At 44.6% G+C, this 20,062-nt stretch overlaps 1 protein-coding gene across 3 annotated transcripts in view; it reads right to left on the bottom strand.

The window, feature by feature from the left end:
* Window positions 1-1,703: 1,703 nt before the first annotated feature.
* TMEM45A (transmembrane protein 45A) overlaps window positions 1,704-20,062 on the bottom strand; it is a 36,698-nt gene continuing 18,339 nt past the window's right edge. For all 3 annotated transcript variants that reach the window (XM_053310200.1, XM_053310202.1, XM_053310201.1), the window contains 5 exons: window positions 17,028-17,226; window positions 14,295-14,507; window positions 11,536-11,720; window positions 6,364-6,509; window positions 1,704-4,094 (listed from right to left, as the gene is read on the bottom strand). In XM_053310200.1, the coding sequence (XP_053166175.1) occupies window positions 4,001-4,094; window positions 6,364-6,509; window positions 11,536-11,720; window positions 14,295-14,507; window positions 17,028-17,226 (837 nt within the window). In that variant the 3' untranslated portion in view covers window positions 1,704-4,000. The remainder of the gene's footprint in view (window positions 4,095-6,363; window positions 6,510-11,535; window positions 11,721-14,294; window positions 14,508-17,027; window positions 17,227-20,062) is intronic.

The raw sequence follows: 20,062 nt of genomic DNA, 5'->3' as shown, positions 1-20,062 counted from the left end.
AACTATTTAAAACCATCAAACTATTTTAGAAGTGTCTAATTAAAAGCCTGGGTGAACAAATGTGTCTTGACTGGCTTTTTTAAAGTTGTAAGAGATGGTGAGGCTCTTATTTCAGCAGGGAGCACATTCCAATGCCTCAGGGCCGCAACAGAGAAGGCCCTTCCCCAAGTAGCCACCAGACGATACCATGGCAACTGCAGATGAACCTCTCCTGATGATCTCAATGGGCAGTGGGGCTCATAGTGAAGAAGATGATCTCTTAAATACCCAGGGCCCAAGCTTTTTAGGGGCATATGTCCCTCAGGGTCATATTTAGGGGATATGTCCCTCAGGGGCATATTTAGGTGCATATGTCCCTCAAGGGCATATGTCCCTCAGGGACATATTTCTGGAAAGCAAAGGGCACTAACAGAGGCATGGGGGATCAGCAAGAATTGTTCCCCTTCTTCCTCCATGTGCACACTCTGCTGCTCAGCAAGACTGTAGCCAAGCTTGGAGTATCTTAGCCTCACTATCCAATGATACAGCTCCACTTACCCATGAGGTCTGTCGAAGCAGCTGCCTCAGATGGTGGACTGCTGGAGGTGACAGCAAAGCACCCGTTTCTAGTGGTTGTCTCACTGGGCACCCGTCTCTAGTGGTCTCATTCTTACCTGCCCTGGCAGTGCCACCGCCACTACTACCACCATGCATGCTCCTGCTCATGCACCATTCATGCACCACCATTCATGCTCCTGCTCATGCACCACCATTCATACTCCACTCATATTCCTTGTTAAAGGCAAGGAGAGCAGGAGATAAGCAAGTTCAGCCAGAGCACAAGCAGTGGTGGCTGCAGGTGCCGCCACCACCAGGTAAGAAGAGCTCAGGGCAGGGGATGATGGGAGTTGTAGTCCCCTTCTGGGGTCTACAAGATTGGGCACCCCAGTTTCAGAGCACTGAATCTGAAGAACAGGCTTAGCTGCAGCTCTTCTTTTTGACACCACCTTTGCATGCTGTACACTGAGCCTGCTTTACATAGATAATGGGCCCTTCTCAGTTCTGGCTCCAGTTTTTGTTTGTTTTGTTTTGTTTTTGGCTGGGGGCTGGGCATGACCCACTCAGTGAGGACAGGTATGGTGGAAAGAGAGGACAGGGAAGGTGGCGGCAGTAGCAGCAGCGGCTGTGCCTTCTGTTCATTCCCCCTGAGAGGAAGATGGCAGATGGAAGAGACCCTCCATGTGGAGGCTGCAGTTTTCACAAATAGCATCCTCACATGATAGCAGCCAGGTTGCAAGTCTACTGTGCACTCCCATACTCCACATATACAATAAGGGGCTGAAAGACACCATGACAACCCATATAAAAGAACCAGAGTTGCCCCCACCTTCTCCTAATGGTGAATTTAGGTCTATGGTTGTCTGTGTATGACATTCCTTTTCCTCTGGTCCTCCAGTTGTATGCCTAGGATAGTTAGCTACTCCAGGTGGGAAGTGGGTGTCTCGCTGGAAGTTGCTTGCAAAATGGGAGCCCTTTGATGACTCAAAGAAGAGGACACCACAGCCTTGAAGTAGTTTAATAGCCTTCCCAGAAGTTCCCGACTGTAGTTCTGAACACAGTGGCTCTCTGTGTTTAGTGCAAGTAGTAGACTGACTAAAGTCAATTATGGGCGGCAATCAAAGAGTAAGACACAACCCACCCCAAATAATTCCTTTCTTGCAAACTGAATTGGAGTGACTTTATTTCAGCATGTTGCGATACAATGAGAGCTTCAAATCACCACTCATAATTTTAAAAAGTGTTCCACCACCCTGCAGCTTCTTTGACTGATTAGCTGATCTAAAAGCTGATGATTCAGGATTCTTCAGAGCACTCTCCTCCAGTAACAGATTGTGTTGATACAAGAACTTTGTTTGCAATGAAAGTACATATCTAATAGCAATTAAAATCACCTTTTGATATTTAATATTGATACGTTCAATGGTAGAGGAGTCCTTCAGAATCAGAAACTGCTGGACAGAACATACGTACTATAAAGCCCACTAACTCCGTCAGCATTTTATAACCCTAACTGCTATCTACTTGGTGATACAGTGTGCAACATTCTGTGTGCATTTTAATGAAACGTGCGCAGATGTGCAACTGCAAAAACGGCACAAACGCAGTTGCACAATGGTACGAGCATTATTTCCAATGGCTGCACCATCACGCAATTTTTGTGGTTGTGCAATTGCACACACATTTTGTTAAAATGTGCATGAAACGTTGTGCAGTATGTCAGCCATGAAGTCTAAAGGCACACCATACCATATGGTCTTTCCTGAGTATAGTTTTATTCTGATTTATGCTGCACAAATGCGGACACTTTCAGACAGGGCTTCACACAGTAACCAAAAAGTGAAGAAGAGGGTGCAGCATCACCAGCAAGAAGTATTTACTAGCACATGGCTGGTGGGGGGCTGTTGCTACTGTGGCCCAAAAAGCATCAGTCACTGGTCACTCACACTGATTACTTCTAGTAGTTTACATTAGCACAGATACTGCCATTGGTCTTGTATGGCTTATTTCCAAAAATATCTACTCTCAAAGTAAGGTAACTTTCTTACCCAAGTATATTTTGTTTTATTCTCAATATTTTATATATTTTTCATTTTTATGTATACACCTTGTTCAGTATGTATTTCTACTGGTCAGAGACCATAATAATATTGACTTGATTGATTGATTGATTGATTGATTGATTCTTACCCAAGGTTTTGGAAATAACAAGCCAAACAAGACCAGTGGCAATATCTGTGCTGATGTAAACTACTATAAGCAATCAGCTTATGGGTGAGCAGTGACTGATGCTTAAAACTTAAAACTAGTGTGTGTTTTTCCTGTTTGAGTGTATATATTCAGACATTACAATGTACATGCATTCAGGTGTCTGAAAACATGTACACGTTTTTGCATGAATGACTTACAGGCTTACTTTCATTTTAAAAGAGAACTTGGATCCAGATTAGGGATGTGCATGAACCTGTTCAGCATTCTATTCTTAGAACACCAAACAGGTTCAGAACACCCGCGTTCAAACCGGTTTGAACATGGGGGCGGGGGTGCACTTACACACACACACACACCCGCTGTGCTTCCCCCTCCAGCGCTCTGTGTACATTTTATTCTCACAACAATCCTGTGAGGTAGGTTAGGCTGAGAGAAAATGCTTTGCACAAGAATTGGACAAGCTTCATGGCTGAGTGAGAATTTGAACCCAGGTTTCCTGGTCTTACTACACACTGGATAGATTCAGAGCCAAACAGAGCAACTTAAATAATTTTTACATAAATTGACTCAGCTACAGATAGGGGGGAAAGTCCAATGTGATACACTATATTATCCAGCAATTCAGGAATATCAATTAGTCCTGATGTTATATAATCCTACACTAGCCCCTTTTTTTTAATGCAGTTTTTGCACATGTGGTAATAAATTAATAAGAGATAACAGATGCAAGTATTATATTTGCAACATGTACACTTTGGAAGCTAGATAAAGAAATATTCTTGGGAATGCTTAAAAATAGATATGTACAATGTATCAATAGTTTGGTTTAAAGATGTGTGCAAATGTTTTTGTTTGTTGTTTTGCTACAGTAGGGTTCTGTCGTCGTTTTTAAATGCCATGTGTGGAAATTTCCCAGTTTACCCAAGAGCAATGAAAGAGTAGACTCATCATCTATTAATGGCCTGGATTGATTTTAACTTGACAATGTCACCCCTAGCCAATCCAATAGCAAAATATTTTCTTTCCACTTCAAGCACAAGATAAACTATGTATTAATGGCATTTTTATAAATTAATACTTAGCAAACACACTAGATACAAAAATAAAATTTGGTGGTACAGTACTTCATGACAAATATGTATGCACAGATGATTGTGTGAACCTAAGTGATAAAGGGAAATGAACCCAATGGCAATCAGAAACAGAAGGCAGAGCTGGAGAAGGTCAACCATCAGAAAATAGTTGTGCTAAGCTAGATCTCATCTTCTGACTCCTGGTCTCGCTCAGATGTTTTCAGCAATCCAATTTCAACAGTTGGGGCCCGTTTCATTTTTGAACGAACAACCCTAGAAATGGAAAGAGCAAATGAAGAAAAATCATGCCATGGCTTCTCATGACTTAAGCCAAATAGGGTTTAGTGAAGAGTTGGTTACTTACTCTTATATGAGATGCCATGTTAATCTATATAAAAACCATTTCCCAACATGCTGCCCTACTGTCCAAAAACTTTGTCACATTCTAGTGTGAGTAAGAGAAGAGAATCCAAAATGGAGCTATGATGATAGCAGCAGGTGTGAATCTTCATGGCTGGAGTCACGGAGATAAAGAACAGGCTTAGTTCTCACTCCACTGTTACCCTCGAGTGCATCCCTTTACTTTCTGCCACAGAAGAATCACTGCCATTGACTTCTATGGAAAAAGTAAAGCACTGCACTGTGAGAAACGGTTACAGTGAGGACAAAAGCTACACCTGCCCTGATGCTGGATGGCCCAGCCTTCACTGACTGGGATCCCATGGGGTAAATGAAATGTGGGGATGCAAACGAGATATTCTCTCTCGGGGTTCTTATAATATTTATTTATTTATACACGCTCTTTCTCCATAGACACACTCCAGCTATCATAATGGATGCACATTTTGCCCATTAGTAATTTTAAAAAGATTGATTTCCCAGTGAGTACCAGAATAAATGTGAATATTAAGGGGAGAGAGGTACCACTGAATGTTCTCCTCTGTAGTTGCACAGTACTTGGGCTCATTCATCTCTGACATCACAGAGTTTGAAAGAAGAGCAACGACAGTGTCCTATTTGGCCCTCCTGCAGATGTTGGACTACAACTCCCATATTCCTGACTATTGGCCACTGTGATGGGGTGATAGTAGTTGTAGTCCAACAACTGCTGGAGGGTTGAAGTTGTGCAGGCCTGTTTTATGCAGAAGCTTAAAATATCAAATAGATTGACCAGTGTGGGGAGCAAAACAGCCATGGTTCTCTACCTCGGCCTGTGTAGGCAAAAGAATGTTTGCAGATTCAAGATGTGCATTGATGAAGCCTCAACATTTTTTTCTTTTCTTTTCTTTTCTTCTTTTCTTTTTTGCCCTGGAAGTCTGTTCTCCTAATCCCAGGTGGTATATGGTCTGTTTGTGGTTATTTCATGATGGGCCAAAAGAATGCTTGACATTCTCAGTCTTCTTCATTGGAATATCACATGTTCCCAGGGCTGACCCAAGATATTGTGGCACCTAAGGCAAAGCACTGCCTGGCCCGCATGACCCTGGTGTGGGGGCAGCTCCCTGTCAAAACCAATTTCTGTAAAGCTTTGAAAGTGGTGCAGGGGGTGAGGAGGAGGAAAGGTTGCCAGCAGGGACAGATTCACCAGTTTGCTGCCCATAGGTAAGAAGTTTTTTTTGCTGCCCTAAAAAACAACCTAAAAAAAACCAACAACAACCATTGTGTGGCAGTACTGTGGGAAGGGTCAAACCTTTTACCTATGGGCAGCAAACTGGTGACTCTTCCCAGGACAAGGGAAACATTTAGGTAAAGGAGAACCTGGGTCGTCCCCTCCTCACCCCTCCCCGCAGTCACTGCTGCCGCCACACAGTGGCATTTAAAAAATAAAATCCCATCCTCCCTTCAGCTACTGTCGCTGCTGCCGCAGGGAATTCTGCTGCCATAGGCAGCCGCCTCTCCTGCCTCTCCTTTAATCCACCCCTGGTTGCCAGAAGCCTCCTCTTCTCTCCTCATCTTTCTTGCAGGCTTTGCAAGGAGTGTGAGGAGAGGTTCTCCTTGCAAAGCCTGTAAGGATCCACATGGTCCCAAAGCTCTGCTCTAATGGCAAGAGCAGGGCCATCTCACCCTTCTGCTGTCACCCTAATCATCTGCTCCCTAAGGCCACTGCCTCACTTAGCCTTATGGAAGGGCTGCCCCTGCGTGTTCTTCAAGGGCTGTATGCTGGCATTCCAGACAGGTCCCCAAGTTGAAGTCCTCCTTCACACTAAACTCCGATAAAAGGTAGGCAGCATGAAAGTGCCTCAGAGAGAACATAGGGGCTGCCACTTGTCCCAGAAAAAAGATGAGCATTGCTTACTTGTAAATAAATGCTAGCCAATGAGACTATCCTTTAAAAACAAAACCCAGCTGGGACGCTCAAAAATCTACAGGCTGAATGGAGGACTGCATCTGTAAGGCACCACAGTTTTGCAATCCAACCCTCCTTAATTGGAGGGCCCATTTTTGCATGCCTAAGAGTTTTTGAATAAAATTAATGTTAAAGCCTTATATTTTGTGATATGGAGCTCTTCAGAATTTCTGTTCTTAAGTATGATTAACTTACCAGTTTACTATAGTATAATTCATTGCTATTATAAGAAGTGCAAATGCATAATGCCAGCAAAAGCACATTGTGAGGAACATCACATTATTGTGGTCTGTTTGATTCCATTCTGAACTCCCACTTGGGGGATAAAGTACAAATCCAATCTGTGAAATCAAAAAAGCACAAGATATTCATTAGATTTATTTATTTATACCCCGCTCTTCTGCTTAAAAATACCCAGGACTTACAACAATAAAATGTACAGAGTTTTAAAAAGCAACAACAACATAATAATAAAAGATAAATTGAAAACACATTTAGAGCCGAAGACACCAAAATAATGGTTTAATGGTTTGGTTTGCAACATCATGCTGTATGCATTCAGCTCATGCAATATGGTGGTCACCAAGGCTCAGTGGAGAGTGTGTTGGATCTTTGATCTTGATTTCAACTCTGCATTCACTGTATGGCCTTGGACAGGTCATTACCCTTTGGCCTCTGTTCCGACTTGTAAAATGGGCATAATATCTATCTATCTCACAGGACTAAAGTGAGGGTGAACAAAATCAAAATTACATTCAATTAATTAATCAACATTATTCTATAGTGCTTTTGTGCACACTGTGCACTTTGAGTGCTTCAGTCCACATTGGTTCTTCATCACTTGGTTGACCAGTGCAGGTTGTAAAGCCAGATGGCTCTCCTTTCCTGGGATGTGTGTGTCCCATGTACCCAACTGGGAGTGCAGGTCACTGACATCTAAGTGTGCCCTTGCTGGCCGGATATCCATTTCCTCTGCAGTAGGGAGGCCAGCAGTGGCCCCAGTTCTGCCTGCTGCCAACAGCCCCCCATCCAACGCCTCCTGCATCTGATGCATCTGATTTCTGATGCCGTGCACCCCATTTGTGAGCAAAACCACACAGATGCAGGGGTGTGGCTGGGGCATGGCCCCTGAGCGTGGTGGCCTGGTTTCTTTGAACCCGTTCGCACTACGGTGGCTCTGCCCCTGCTCTGAAGCTCCTAGCAATAACTTGCCCATGTGGAAACTTCAATGCCTAGATTCTGCTCTTGACTCAGGCTGGTTTACAACTGAACTACTGGTGGCAGCCGGGGGGTGGGGTGGGGGGAGACACACCACCACTGACCCAAAGGACATATTTCATAATTGCATTTTAAAATATTCTCAGTTGATTAATCGAAATACTAATTTATTTATTTTTAATGAACTGTTAAATTTGTTCCTGAGCTGAATTCCGACTGGGGTTTTTTTTTGTAATTTTTTCTTTTGAACGTTTGCCAAAAATTAAAAATAAAGTGGGGGGCAGAACTCCACATGTGGACTTAGAGAGTGATTACTAATTAATATAATGTAACTTTAATATGCAATACTTGTATTTTTATTTACTAACACTAAGCCAGGGGTAGCCCTTCCATGAAGCAGCCTGGTTTAGGCTGTGCATGTGAAGTGCCAGGAGCGAGGTCAATCCCAGCGCTGCACCCACGCCAAGCCCTATTTGAAACCTGGCATTTAGCTTCACCTTGGCCGGCAATCGTATGGGTAACTGCTGCCAAATTAAGTGGCTCCCCCCAACCTGGCCCACCACCATCTAACGAGAGCAGCAGCCATACTCTGCCCAGAGCACCTTGGGATGTGGGGCGGGGGGAGTCCTCCTGCTCCTAGTGTTTCCCTTTGCCGTGCTGCTGCTCATGTAGGCTCACCACGTGGCGGAGGGGAGGACAGTGGCTCGTCTGCCGGGGAAGGCAGGTGAGCTACTACCTTCCCTGCAGGCCGCCCAGCCTCTCCAGCAAGGTCGTGCGTGCATGACCTTGTTGCTTAGGCAATATGGTATGTATCCTATCCTGTGGTGAATTTCAGCTTTACCATGTGTTGGCGTTAGGTGGCTGACAGTGTCAAAATGGTAAACCTAAGTTCCAGATTCGTCTCTACACTGGAATACACATATGGAATCTATGTAACTGAAGCCTGCTTGCCACTGAAGCTTGCATTACACATTACATAGCCTGGCAAGCAGCAACTAATACCAATCATATACACTGATGCAGTTGGAATGCTCCCTGCATCCTATTTATAAAGGCAGAATGTGATCTGTACCATGCACCCATAATAATAGGAGTGCCAATAGGCACTCCATAATTCTCTAAACGGGATTGCCTTTGCCCAGCTTCCACTGGGTGCATCAACTGTGACCTGACCTACAGACAAGAGACCTAACTTCAGTGATGCATGCCTTTGTCATGTCTGGACTAGACTACTGCAATATTCTCTAAGTGAGGCTGCCTTTGAAGATGGTTCAGAAATTTCAATTGTGATAGAATGCAGCTACCCAAAATTAACTGGTGCAAGTTGTGTGGTGCATATTAGTCCAATTCTATATCAGTGGAATCAGCTGCCATTTTGCTTCCAGGCTCAATTCAAAGTGCTGACTTTGGCCTTTAAGGAGTCAGGAGGGGCCTGAAAGTTCTCCTTGGGGAAAGTGTTCCAAAAATCCAAAGTTGTGGCACCACCATGGAAAGGGTTTGTCTGTTGTGGCCACTTAGCAGATATCAGCCAAAAGTGGACTCTGTGGTGTTGCTTCTGTTTTGAAGAACTTTTATTGCTGCTGTTTTAGCAGAATGTTTTTATTGTTTCTATAGTTGGGTTTTTAAAAAAGTTTTATAGCTTCTACCTGATTATTGTTAGCTGCCTTGAACAATTTTGAAGAAAGACTGTGTACAAATCTTGGTAATACATAAGCTCCATCACCTTTGTTCATCATGTCAGATCAATTTGCAAAATAATAATAACTAGCTTAACCTATGCAGAACATCTGAGCGCTACTAGACTCCTCTCTTTGCAGACCCCTGCCCACTATCCTTCTATATATAAATTCCTATCCTCTACAATAAAGAACATCTTCCGACCAGTAACAATTGCATTCCAACTGACCTTAACTATCACAGTCTCCTCCTCCCTATCTGCATATGGAATCCCCACTGCCCAATCACCATGGTGCTTCTGCTCTCACAGTCTCCTCCTCCCTATCTACATATGGAATCCCCACTGCCCAATCATCACAGTGCTTCTGCTCGCAAACTCTCGCGAGAGCTGCCACACACGAGATTAGCCACGTGTATTCCTTAGATAATTATATATAGAGATAATAATAAAAATAAAGCTAAGACAATGCAAGGGCTGCAATCCAATGCACGTTTACTTGAGTAAATCCCACAGAACTCTGTAGTTGAAATCCAGACTAATGCTGAACTAGTGCAGATATGTTGCACCAGTGCAAGGAAGTTGTGCTAACCAGTTCCACTAAGACAGGAGCTATAGTTCCAAACTATGGCTGCACTGGTGCAGCAGGGTTCTCTTGTGCAACTTATGGTGTGCCTCCCACTGTGAAACATCTTCCTCAGTCCATATATGCTGCAGGGAATGAGGCAAAGCTATCTGCAATCTTTGCTGCATAAGCACTGCATAATGCTTACGCAGGCAGAGGAAAGCTGGTCTTGTGTTAGCAAGCATGAATTGTCCCCTTTGCTAAACAGGGCCCACCCTGGTTTGCATATGAATGGGAGACTACATGTGTGAGCACTGTAAGATATTCCCCTCGGGGATGGGACCACTCTGGCATGCAGAAGGTTCCTAGTTCCCTCCCTGGCCTATCCAAGAAAGGGCTGAGAGAGATTCCTGCCTGCAGCCTTGGAGAAGCTGCTGCCAGTCTGTGTAGACAATACTGAGCTAGATGGACCAATGGTCTCACATGGTATGAGGCCACTTCCTACATTCCTATGTAGACTGAGAACCCAAGAGACTGAGTAATGTCTGCTGTGCTAGCAACCTTCTTGCATGGGTGCGTCTGGATGTTAGTCAGTGACACTTATTTCAAAGTAATAATGCATAGAGTCAGGCTGCATTATAGAACTATTAAACACAAAGAGACATTTTCTACTGACCACATAATATAGTTCACCCTTTAGATGTCTGAGACAGTAATCACTGTGAAAGATTTACAGCACAATCCTATGTTTATTTACTTTTTTTTTAAAGTACCACTGTATTCAGTGGGATACAGTGTAAATGTAAATTTACACTGCAGACTTAATGAAGCAGGTGAGGCAGGGGGAGTGTTTTCATGCCTGAACATGTATTTTAACATTTGCATTTATTCACATTAGAGTGCCGCTAGTGTGCTGTCTCAATTCCACTCTTTGTGGTTGTGGTAATTGTATTTTGGTTTGAGGTTTAAATGTGTACTGCTGCCATTCCAATTGGACAGACCTATAGGAAAGGAAAGCCTCAGCCACTGCTAAGCACACTACCAATTTAAATGTCTATTTTGTTCTGCCTATCTCTTGTGTGACAGCAGTGGCGTTCTTTTCCCACAGACCTAGCTTAAAGAGCCTCAATTCGCTTCCACACTCAAACTCAGTCCATAATAGGAATTCCCAAGGGCTGTTGGACTACAGCTCCCATCATCCCCAGCCACAATGGCCACCAAAGGCTATTGTGGCTGGAGATGATGGAAGCAGTACTCCAAGGACATCTGGTGACCCAAGTTTGGGAACCCCTGACCTATAATAAAACATTGATACAAATATGAATAGATACAAATACTGATTAACAGAAATGCAAGAAGAAAAAATTAGAGCTATAGAAGGAGTTATGTAGAAGCATCCTGGGACTGGATGGCAGGAGGCTAATGGGGTATGCTCACACATGCAGCTCTATGTCTACAGACTTCTCCCCAAAACAGGAGAATGGAGAAGCAAAATTGAGATGCACAAAGCTAAACACAGCATTGCAAAAGGGTAGAGCCCAGGGTTTTCCGCTTCTCAGCATCTCCTGGACCCTGATCCTGAACTTGGAAGCACTGGGAGCAACACTAGGACAAGATTTGCCTTATCCCAGAAATGTAGAGTGTTGGGAGACAGGGTGCATGGCTGTGCCACCTTTATCTAATAAGAGGCATATGTGGGTTGATGATAAGTAGACAGTAGACTTTATTCTACCAAAGTATTTGAAAGACTAATGAAACAGCAACTTCAAACCTCCTGTCCTACTATTTTTAAATCTCCCAAGCTAGTCTCCTATGAGTATTTCCCAGTTTCCCATTTGCTCCTGAAGCCAATTATCTCAGAGTTTTCCAGAGAAGAAAGTGAACGCAATGGCAGGAATCAGTGACTCACCTGCCAAAACCAGCTCCCTTGCAGTAGGCAAAGACTTGTTCGGAGCATCTCAAGGACAAGGATGCCGCGGAAGAAAACTTCTATGAATAGGCAGACAGCACCTCCATAGATGGCTACTAAAAGTAACTGATGAACGTGGAAGTCCAACATGGTTCGCCCGTGGATATGGTAATAAAATACGAGCCCTGATGACAGAATGAGAGGCTGAAGTTCTTCCGTATTTATTTACTGAACAAAAATTCCCATTACAACCTTTAGCAGGTGGCAGAGGCGTAACTATAGGGGGGCAGGGGGGGCACGTGCCCCGGGCACCATCTTTTCGGGTCACGTGGGGAGCGCCACCATGACCAAATTTTTTTAAAAAAATATTTTTTTAATACAAATTTCTCCTGCTCAGTGCAGCAGCGCTGCAGCAGTCAAGGGAGCGTGTCGGCGCCCCCTCCCCCACGAGCGGTCCCTTCCGCGCCGCCCACGCCCCCCCATTGCTTTGCTGGCGGCCAGTCAGTGGCCTGGCTTGGCGGCGGCGGGCGCCACGGCGGGCGCCTTTCATGCTGCTCACTGCGCCTGCCTTGGCTGAGGCTCACTCGCTCCGTCGCTCACTTAGTCTGGAACAGCCAGAAAGAGGCCCTCTAGTGGCTTGCCAGCCAGAGGGTCTCTAGTCAGTGACGCACGCACACGCGACTCGGCTGGCGTGCCGAGTCGCGCTGTGCATGCATGCGGTGCGTCCGTCCTCCTCTGTTTGCCTGCACGTGGTGGCGCGGTCGCTGTCGCAGAGGAAAGTGTAATTGCTGGGGCTGGGGCTGCACTGCAGCAGGCGGAGGCAGGACGACGAGGACACACACGGACACCCAGCACGGAAGAAAGGATTCGGCGGTGGGCGGGTGGAAGCAGCAGACCAAGTGTCAGGGTGAGAATGAGTTGCAAAAACTACAGAAGCCACATGTGGGGGGAAAAACATATTAAAGAATCAGGCTTTTATTTAGCTGCCCAACTATGGTCTCAGGTGCCTAACAGGAGTTAATGTTTGCATTATACGCTCCTCTCTCCGCCGCAAAAGAAAGAAAAACAATCATAAAGATTCTTTGGCACTCAATCTTAAATGCATGCATGTATATGGAACTGAGAGTCAATTCCCACAGCCTGGGTAGTACAGCAGTGTGAGTTGACTCAAGCAGTGTAACATAGCTGCCTGTGCATTGTTACAAGGTGTTCCAAGAGAGTTTTACCATGAGTTCTGCTTGCTGGCATGCTCGTTTTTGCACTGTGAAAGCTTGCCTTGTGATCTCAGTTTACGCTGAAGTGCTCCTATAACAGCTCCATCTCAGAAAAACCTGCAGTGTTAGCTTTAACAAGTGCCTGTGGTATCCTGCTAAAGACACAAAGTTTGGCAAGAAAAATGGGGGAGGGGGTTATATGCCAGGACCTTTGGAGATTGTCTCTTGCTTGTGAGGAAAAACCTAAGTATAATGTGGTGTGTATCATCAATCATTGCATCATAATTCTGTTGTTTGAGATACAGGCCAACTCCACAGGGTTGTTGCTTGTGAGGAAAAACCTAAGTATGTCGTGCACCACTCTGGGCTACTTGGAGGGAGAGTTAGCATTTTTGGTTATTTATCGCATTTTTGGTTATTTATCGCATTTTTGGTTATTTATCGCATTTTGAAATTTTTGGTAATTTTTGTAATTTTTAAAATTTTTAAAATAAAAGTTTTCTGAAACATGTGTGTCAGTCAGATGTATGCTGGGGGGCGGGGGGCGGGGGGGCGCAATTTCAGTGCTTGCCCCAGGCGCCGTTTTCCCTAGTTACACCTCTGGCAGGTGGGTTTTACATTTTGTATCAAGTGATCATCATCTCAGTGAAGCCAAGACGTGTTCAAATAGTAGGTATGGGGAGGCAGCGTGGAGAAACCCATTACTGCACTTGTCTTTGCATCCATGGTGGAGATAGAGTTCAGGAAGCTGGTGTGGGGGAGTTAGAACTCCCCATGTGTAAGAAGCTCAAGCACACAGGCTAGCTGTGTGACAACAGTGGTGATAAAAGTATCAGCAACATGGGAGAGAGAGACTAAGGGCTCTTACTTTGGAAGGGCAGGTGCGTGTTATGTGAAAGTCCCTGTGAGCTATTGGGGAGCATTCCATACACAATTTGGGTTTTTCATTATGCATTGGAGCTTAGCCCGATTTATGTCCAGGATACAAAAATCCACTTTCTGCATCTTTTTGTGTGCAAATTCGAAATATCCGATATGCCCCATAGCTCACAGTACTTCATCCCACTTAATCCCACGGTAAAGCCGGCTGTCTGGGAAAGGCCACTATATTCCAACATCAGCTGAAATTGTTATGAAAAATAAAACAGAGAATCTATGTTAGGAAAGAGCAGTTTGTGTTATAGTGCCTCTGCTGGCAATGTGTGGTAATTAGTGAAACAACCATCCCTTTTCATATTTATTTTATTCTAACTTGAAATGGATAGTTGTTTTATGGTTGTTTCACTGATATAAAAACACTGCTCAAACCAGTTCCTTTCTGCAAATCTTTAACTCTTCTCTTCTGCCTTTTCTCCCTAATCCTGACAAATTAAGCATACTTAGCTGCACTTCTTCCCAATCTTGTTGTGTAACTCTTCCATCGTCCTTTCCCTCCCTTTGCTCTAACTCTTGCTTATAGGCATATAACACATATTGTTACGCTAACGGATATCTTCATCACTCATTTTCATTTGGCTTCAGAACAGCACAGCACAGTAAACTCACCTTCCACAAAAACTGCTAATGAAAGCACCATTCTGTCCAAGGCCACTGGTAATGCCTTAGTGCTATAAGCCACAATATCCACCAGCCCTGAGAGGGCAAAGAAGAAATACATGGTGGAATGCTGCCAGTTCCTCAGGTGATCCCACTGTTTCTTCTCATAGTTATACAGCTTCAGATGAGGTCCCTCAGGAACAAATTGCTCAGCTGTCATACCTGTGTGTGAAATAATATGAACTGTTGATAGCATTCTCAGCTCCTACTCAAGGGACTGACCAATTTAAATCTTTAGCAAAAATGCAGTGCTGGTTTTTTTCTCTCTCCTTGCCATTGCAAAAGCACTGAAAATTCTGGTTGACGCACTTGACGCTTAAATAATTCCTCCTGCTCATATTTGTCAAACAATGGCTGATATCTGGACTTATGCTGTGTTGGTGCTATAAGGGGAGGGGTCAATCTTGCTGTTCTCCCCTTCCCTCTGAAGTCCATTGTGCCTCCCAAAAATATGTCCCTGAAGGTTGTGGAACCCACATGGACACATTTTGGGGAGGAACAATGGGCTTCAGAGGGAAAGAAAGAACTGCAAAAATCATGCTTCCCCCAGAACATCCACATAGTGCTAGTCAGGATGTCAGCCACCATCTCATATGTTCTTTCTGGAAGCATTTTTAAACACCTTGAAGCACAGGGTTGAATCCAAGAAGATTACCTTTCAACATCTCAAATGAAGTACTATACCTACAAAGCAGAGTGAAACACAACAATAATTTTGTGATACAGGCAAACCTTGTTACTTGTGGACTCTACCCCTGCTAACCTGGCAAAGAGGCACCTTTTAAAGTTGTGATTCTCTTTATTTAGCAGGGGGAGAGTAACTGGCCCTATCCACCCTCAGCACAGTACCTCCACAGACTGTTGCTGGTATCTATCTTGTGTTTCTTTTTAAATTGTGAGCCCTTTGGGGACAGGGATCCATCTTCTTTATTTATTTATTTTTTCTCTGTGTAAACCACCCTCAGCCATTTTTGGAAGGGTGGTATAGAAATTGAATAAATAAAATAAAATAAATAAAATCCATGGTTTTGTGTATTCATAGGTATCTAATTGACACCCAGTTTCATTATCCACAGATATGAAAGGATTAAAACCATCATATCCATGGTTCCTAGAAACCCGGAAGTGACCGCAGAGGTCACTTCCAGCCTCCATTTTGTCTGGAGAGGTCAGGAGGAGCCATTTTGTTTTAAAGCCATTGCTTTTTTTAAAAAAACCATTTTTTCCCTGTATTTTTCAGAGTTGGGGGGCATTTAGAGCGCATTTTGTGGATGGGGGGAATTCTTGCGCACATGAGAGCATGGTATAGTAAACAGTTTTAATTATTTTCACTTTTTTGCTGTTTTTTTCCATCTTTTGGATCAATTCTGGAACCTAACCCCCCTTTTCCCATAGGCATAATGCCTTGTTACCTGCCACTTCATTATTCATAGTAGTAGGCAAGGGACAGAACTAAATTATTTTTTTTAAGGTTTTGTAAATTGTGGACAATGCAAGTCATTTAATGGTGCTAGAGAAAGACATGCTGTTCTGGTAGCTCCAGGTCTTAACACTCACATCAATTTCAGAGGATGAATACAACTGAAGGAAGCCCAGGTGGGTGCGCGGCTGGGGGAGTCAGTCATGTGATTTGCCTCTGGGGGGGGCCAAGGCAGGGGGCCCCCAGACAACTGTCTCCCCTTGCCCTATTATAGTTACGCCCCTGGAACCCCCACAAGTAATGAGGTTTGTGTGTATGTACATTTTTTAAATGCCTCCAGTATACTGGCTGTTAAAAAAAGAGAGTCACATTTTGTTGCAATGTCATTTTGGTGTGTGTGTGTGTGTGTGTGTGTGTGTGTGTGTGTGTGTGTGTGTAATATACAGATCTCAGACCAGATGCTTAAAGCACTAAGATTGACCTAGGCTGCCAATTAAAGCTAGATCTAGGACTAATTGGGGCCGATGAAGAAACTAATCCTCCTGTGGTGACAGTTCAGTTGTAGGAAGTGGTCTGGAAGAACTTGGGTAGCAAGCATCCTTCTGAAACTGCCAGGGAGTGCAGGTTATATAAGTCTTCTGATGTTTCATGTTCCACCCCTTCATGTTTAGATGTTCAGGTCCAAAGGATGGAGCCACTATCCACAAAACAAATAATGTCTCCCTTAATGTAGAATGTTTGCCCTTGTGTGGGCAGAAGAAAGCATTGCTGACATATGGGGACTTCCTTGCCCCACCCTAAAGTTCTAGCAAGGTGTGGATACTTCTCTGCCAACAAAGGCCAACCATGTCAACCTCTATTGGCAAGTGAGTACAAGCTTCAGGATGTCATTTTCCACCAAGGGTATGCTAAACATTGTTCACATTTGCCATTAAACTTTGGCATTGAATCCTAACTTCTTGAAAGACATAAGGTTGCAAGCTGACACCTACCTAAATGGAGGCAAAATTCAGCCACAGGAAGAATTCACATTGCACTCTGAAGCAATTTCTGACATCTGTCATAATGTTATTTGCTTTAGAATTAACTCAAATAGGGCTGTGCAAGCCAGGGTAGAGCTGCTCATGTGATAAGCCTCATAGTCTCAAAAATCATCAGCTATGTGATCAACTTAGCCTGTTGAACAGTATGTCACTGTAAAGATAAACGGCTCAAACCTAACCATTATTATCTGGAAGTATGGCCAAAGAAAATGAACTTACCAATCAGGGCAAACGCCATTTTGATGACAGCCTCACTAAATTCTAAGCGCTGAAATCCTGCTTTGGAACGAACGGAGGATGTGTGTTTTTTCCTTCGACAGAAGTACTTTAATGGATACTTCACAGACCACCATAAACCAAAGAATAAGAAAAAGAATCCAGGAAGTGCGTGCCCTTTAAAGCTTGCCATCTTTTGTTTCTGTGCAAAAACATAAGGATACAGAACATTCTTTAGTAAAATATGCGTAGGAAGAATATAGTACTCATATCTCTAATGACCAGTCTAGACATTACTTTATCCCCTTGGCAGGAGGCTTTGCCACAACCCCTTGCCACATGGATCCTCTATGTTAGGGGTTCTCAAACTTGGGTTCCCAAATGTTGTTGGACTACAACTCCCATAATTCCCAGCCACAATGGTCACCTGCGTAGAACATGGTAGAAAACCCGGGTAGAAGTGATTGCGTGGAAGCAAGGTAGGAGGAAAAGCTGCCTGGGTTTTCCTCCTCCCTTGCTTCTACACAACCAAAAACTGGGAGGACACACAGCTCCCAAACCTGGGTAGAACACAGGTTTTTCTAATTTTTGATCACACTGACATAGAGACAGGAATCCCCCAATGCACTGTGCTCAGCACGCGGTGCACTGTGGGATATCTGAAGGCCGGGAAACAAGTCCCAGCCTCAGAATGATCCACCCTGCTCCATGCTGCACAGAGCAGCAGAGATCATATGGGTTCATGGAGTGTGCTCCCACAAGGCTCAGAATGCTTGTCTGGGGGTGAAGGCAAATTTTGCGAAGCCTTCCTCTCCAATCCAGAAGATCATGCGAATGACCCTCTGGTGTAATAATGTAATTAGATACATGCTTTCATAAGAACAGCCATACTGGGTCCGGCTCAAGGCTCATCTAGTCCAGCATCCTGTTTCACACAGTGGCCAACCAGATGGCCCTGAGACGCCCACAGGCAAGAGCTGAGAATATACCCTCTCTCCTGCTGTTGCTCCCCTACAACCAATATTTAGAGGCATCCTGCCTCTGAGGCTAGAGGGGGCCTATAGCCCTCAGACTAGTAGCCATTGATAGACCTCTCCTCCATGAATTTATCTAAACCCTTCTTAAAGCCATCCAGGCTGGTGGTTATCACCATATCTTCTGGCAGAGAATTCCATAGGTTAATTATGCGATGTGTGGGGAAAGTGCTTCCTTTTGTTGGTCCTAAACTTCTTTGCAATCAGTTTCATGGGATGACCCATGAAGTTTCTGCACACCATGCATTATTTTATAGACTTCTATAATGTCTTCCCTCAGTCGTCATTTTTCTTAACTAAAATGTCCCCGGTGTTGTAGCCTTTCCTCAAAAAGAAGGTGCTCTAGGGTCTGATCATCTGCACCTTTTCCATTTCTACAATGTCTTTCTTAAGGTATGGTGACTAGAACTGCATGCAGTATTCCAAATGTGGCTGCACCATAGTCTTGTATAAGGGCATTATAATATTAGCAGTTTTATTTTCAATCCCCTTCCTAATGATACCTAGCATGGAATTGGCCTTTTTCACAGCTGCCACACATTGAGTCGACACTTTCCCTCTCCTGGAGGCCTTACAGACAGGGTTTTTAACTCAAATCCACTCCGTTTTGGAGTGTGCCAGTCCACATATTAGTTTTGTTTACCCTGACATCCCTGCAGGCTATCAGAGACAAGTACACACCCAAGTACACACCTGACTCTGCTTTCCCCCAAATTACTGTTAAGAATTACTGCACATTTTTGCTTGGCCCAAATTATGCGCAGGGTAAAAAAAAATCCTCTGTTTGTAGCAGCTTTTCTTTTTTCTTTTTAAAGCCTAGATTTCTGGTATTCCCTGTCACTTCTCCTGAGATATATGGAATGGCCATTGGCAGTAATTCGGCTTTTTTCAAAACACAATGAATGGGAGTTTGACAGCTGTGTTGTCTGCTCTGAGTGATTTGCAGTTGTGAGCACTGGAGGCGGTGGGAGGACACAGAGTTCAGTTCGAGTGCCAGCTATCATTACTTCCCATCTCCCAAGCACTGAGCAAAATGCCATCTGAATCCAACCGAAAGCCAAGAGAGGGGGCTGGAAAGGGGGGGAAATGGCCCCCCTCCCTCCTAAGAGGATCTGCTGCTGCTGAGGAGCAAGAGGAGGAGGGGAGGAGCATGCAAGATGCTGGTTCTACATCACTAGGCAGTGTGTGATCATTGCCGGGGCGGGGCGGGGCGGGGCGGGGGAGGCAGAGTTGGAGACACCAGGGAAAATACAAGTTTTCTGCAAAAGCTTCCGTCGGAGAGCAGCTGCTTCTTCCCACTAAAGTCTCTGAGCTCTAAATAATAGATCTTTGTCCAGCCGGGATGCCCACCTATGCTGGCTTCTCAGCTCACAACTAGAGCATTCCTTCATGAAGCGGCTTCCTCCTCCTCCTCCTCCTCCTCCTCTCCCCAGCCTCATTCTGCTCCCCTTGCAGTAGAGAGGCAGAAAGAGAGAAAGCTGCACAAAAGCTTCAGTGAATGTCAGCAGCCCCTTCTCTCCATGACAAGCCACCTGGGGTGACTGCTTCTTAACCCTCAGGTGCCCAGTCTTCTGGCAAGAAGGTGCTGTGGTTCATTCCCACAGGGAGGGGGGGCGGCTCAGAAGAAGAAGCAGCAGCAGTAATGAGCAGGTGCCTAGCTAAGTGTCACATCATCTCCCATTCTTTTCAAAAAAGACCCACCACCACCACTAAGCATGTGGCAGCAGTCCTCACAAGCATGTAATGGAAGCAAATACACACTGCAGCCCATTGCACAACTGCATCTTGCAAACTCTAAGTCAACAACACCACACGTGGTGCCAGGCTTGGATCCCTGTCTTCTGCCCCTACCCCACTGCCCCGTGCTGTACTGCCACATCTCAGCTCCCTCAGAAGTTCTCTCCACCCGCCTTCTCTGTCCAGGGCGGCCAGCACAAAAAGGAAAGCAAGCAGCCCTAAAATGCCCAGAGCTCCCCATGCCCCCGCCCATGCCGGTGTAGGGAG

Source organism: Hemicordylus capensis, chromosome 3 (assembly GCF_027244095.1).
Source record: "Hemicordylus capensis ecotype Gifberg chromosome 3, rHemCap1.1.pri, whole genome shotgun sequence".
In the NCBI taxonomy this organism is placed as follows: Eukaryota; Metazoa; Chordata; class Lepidosauria; order Squamata; family Cordylidae; genus Hemicordylus; species Hemicordylus capensis.
The sequence above is the reverse complement of the archived record's forward strand: the minus strand, read 5'-3'. Positions and strand labels throughout refer to the sequence as shown.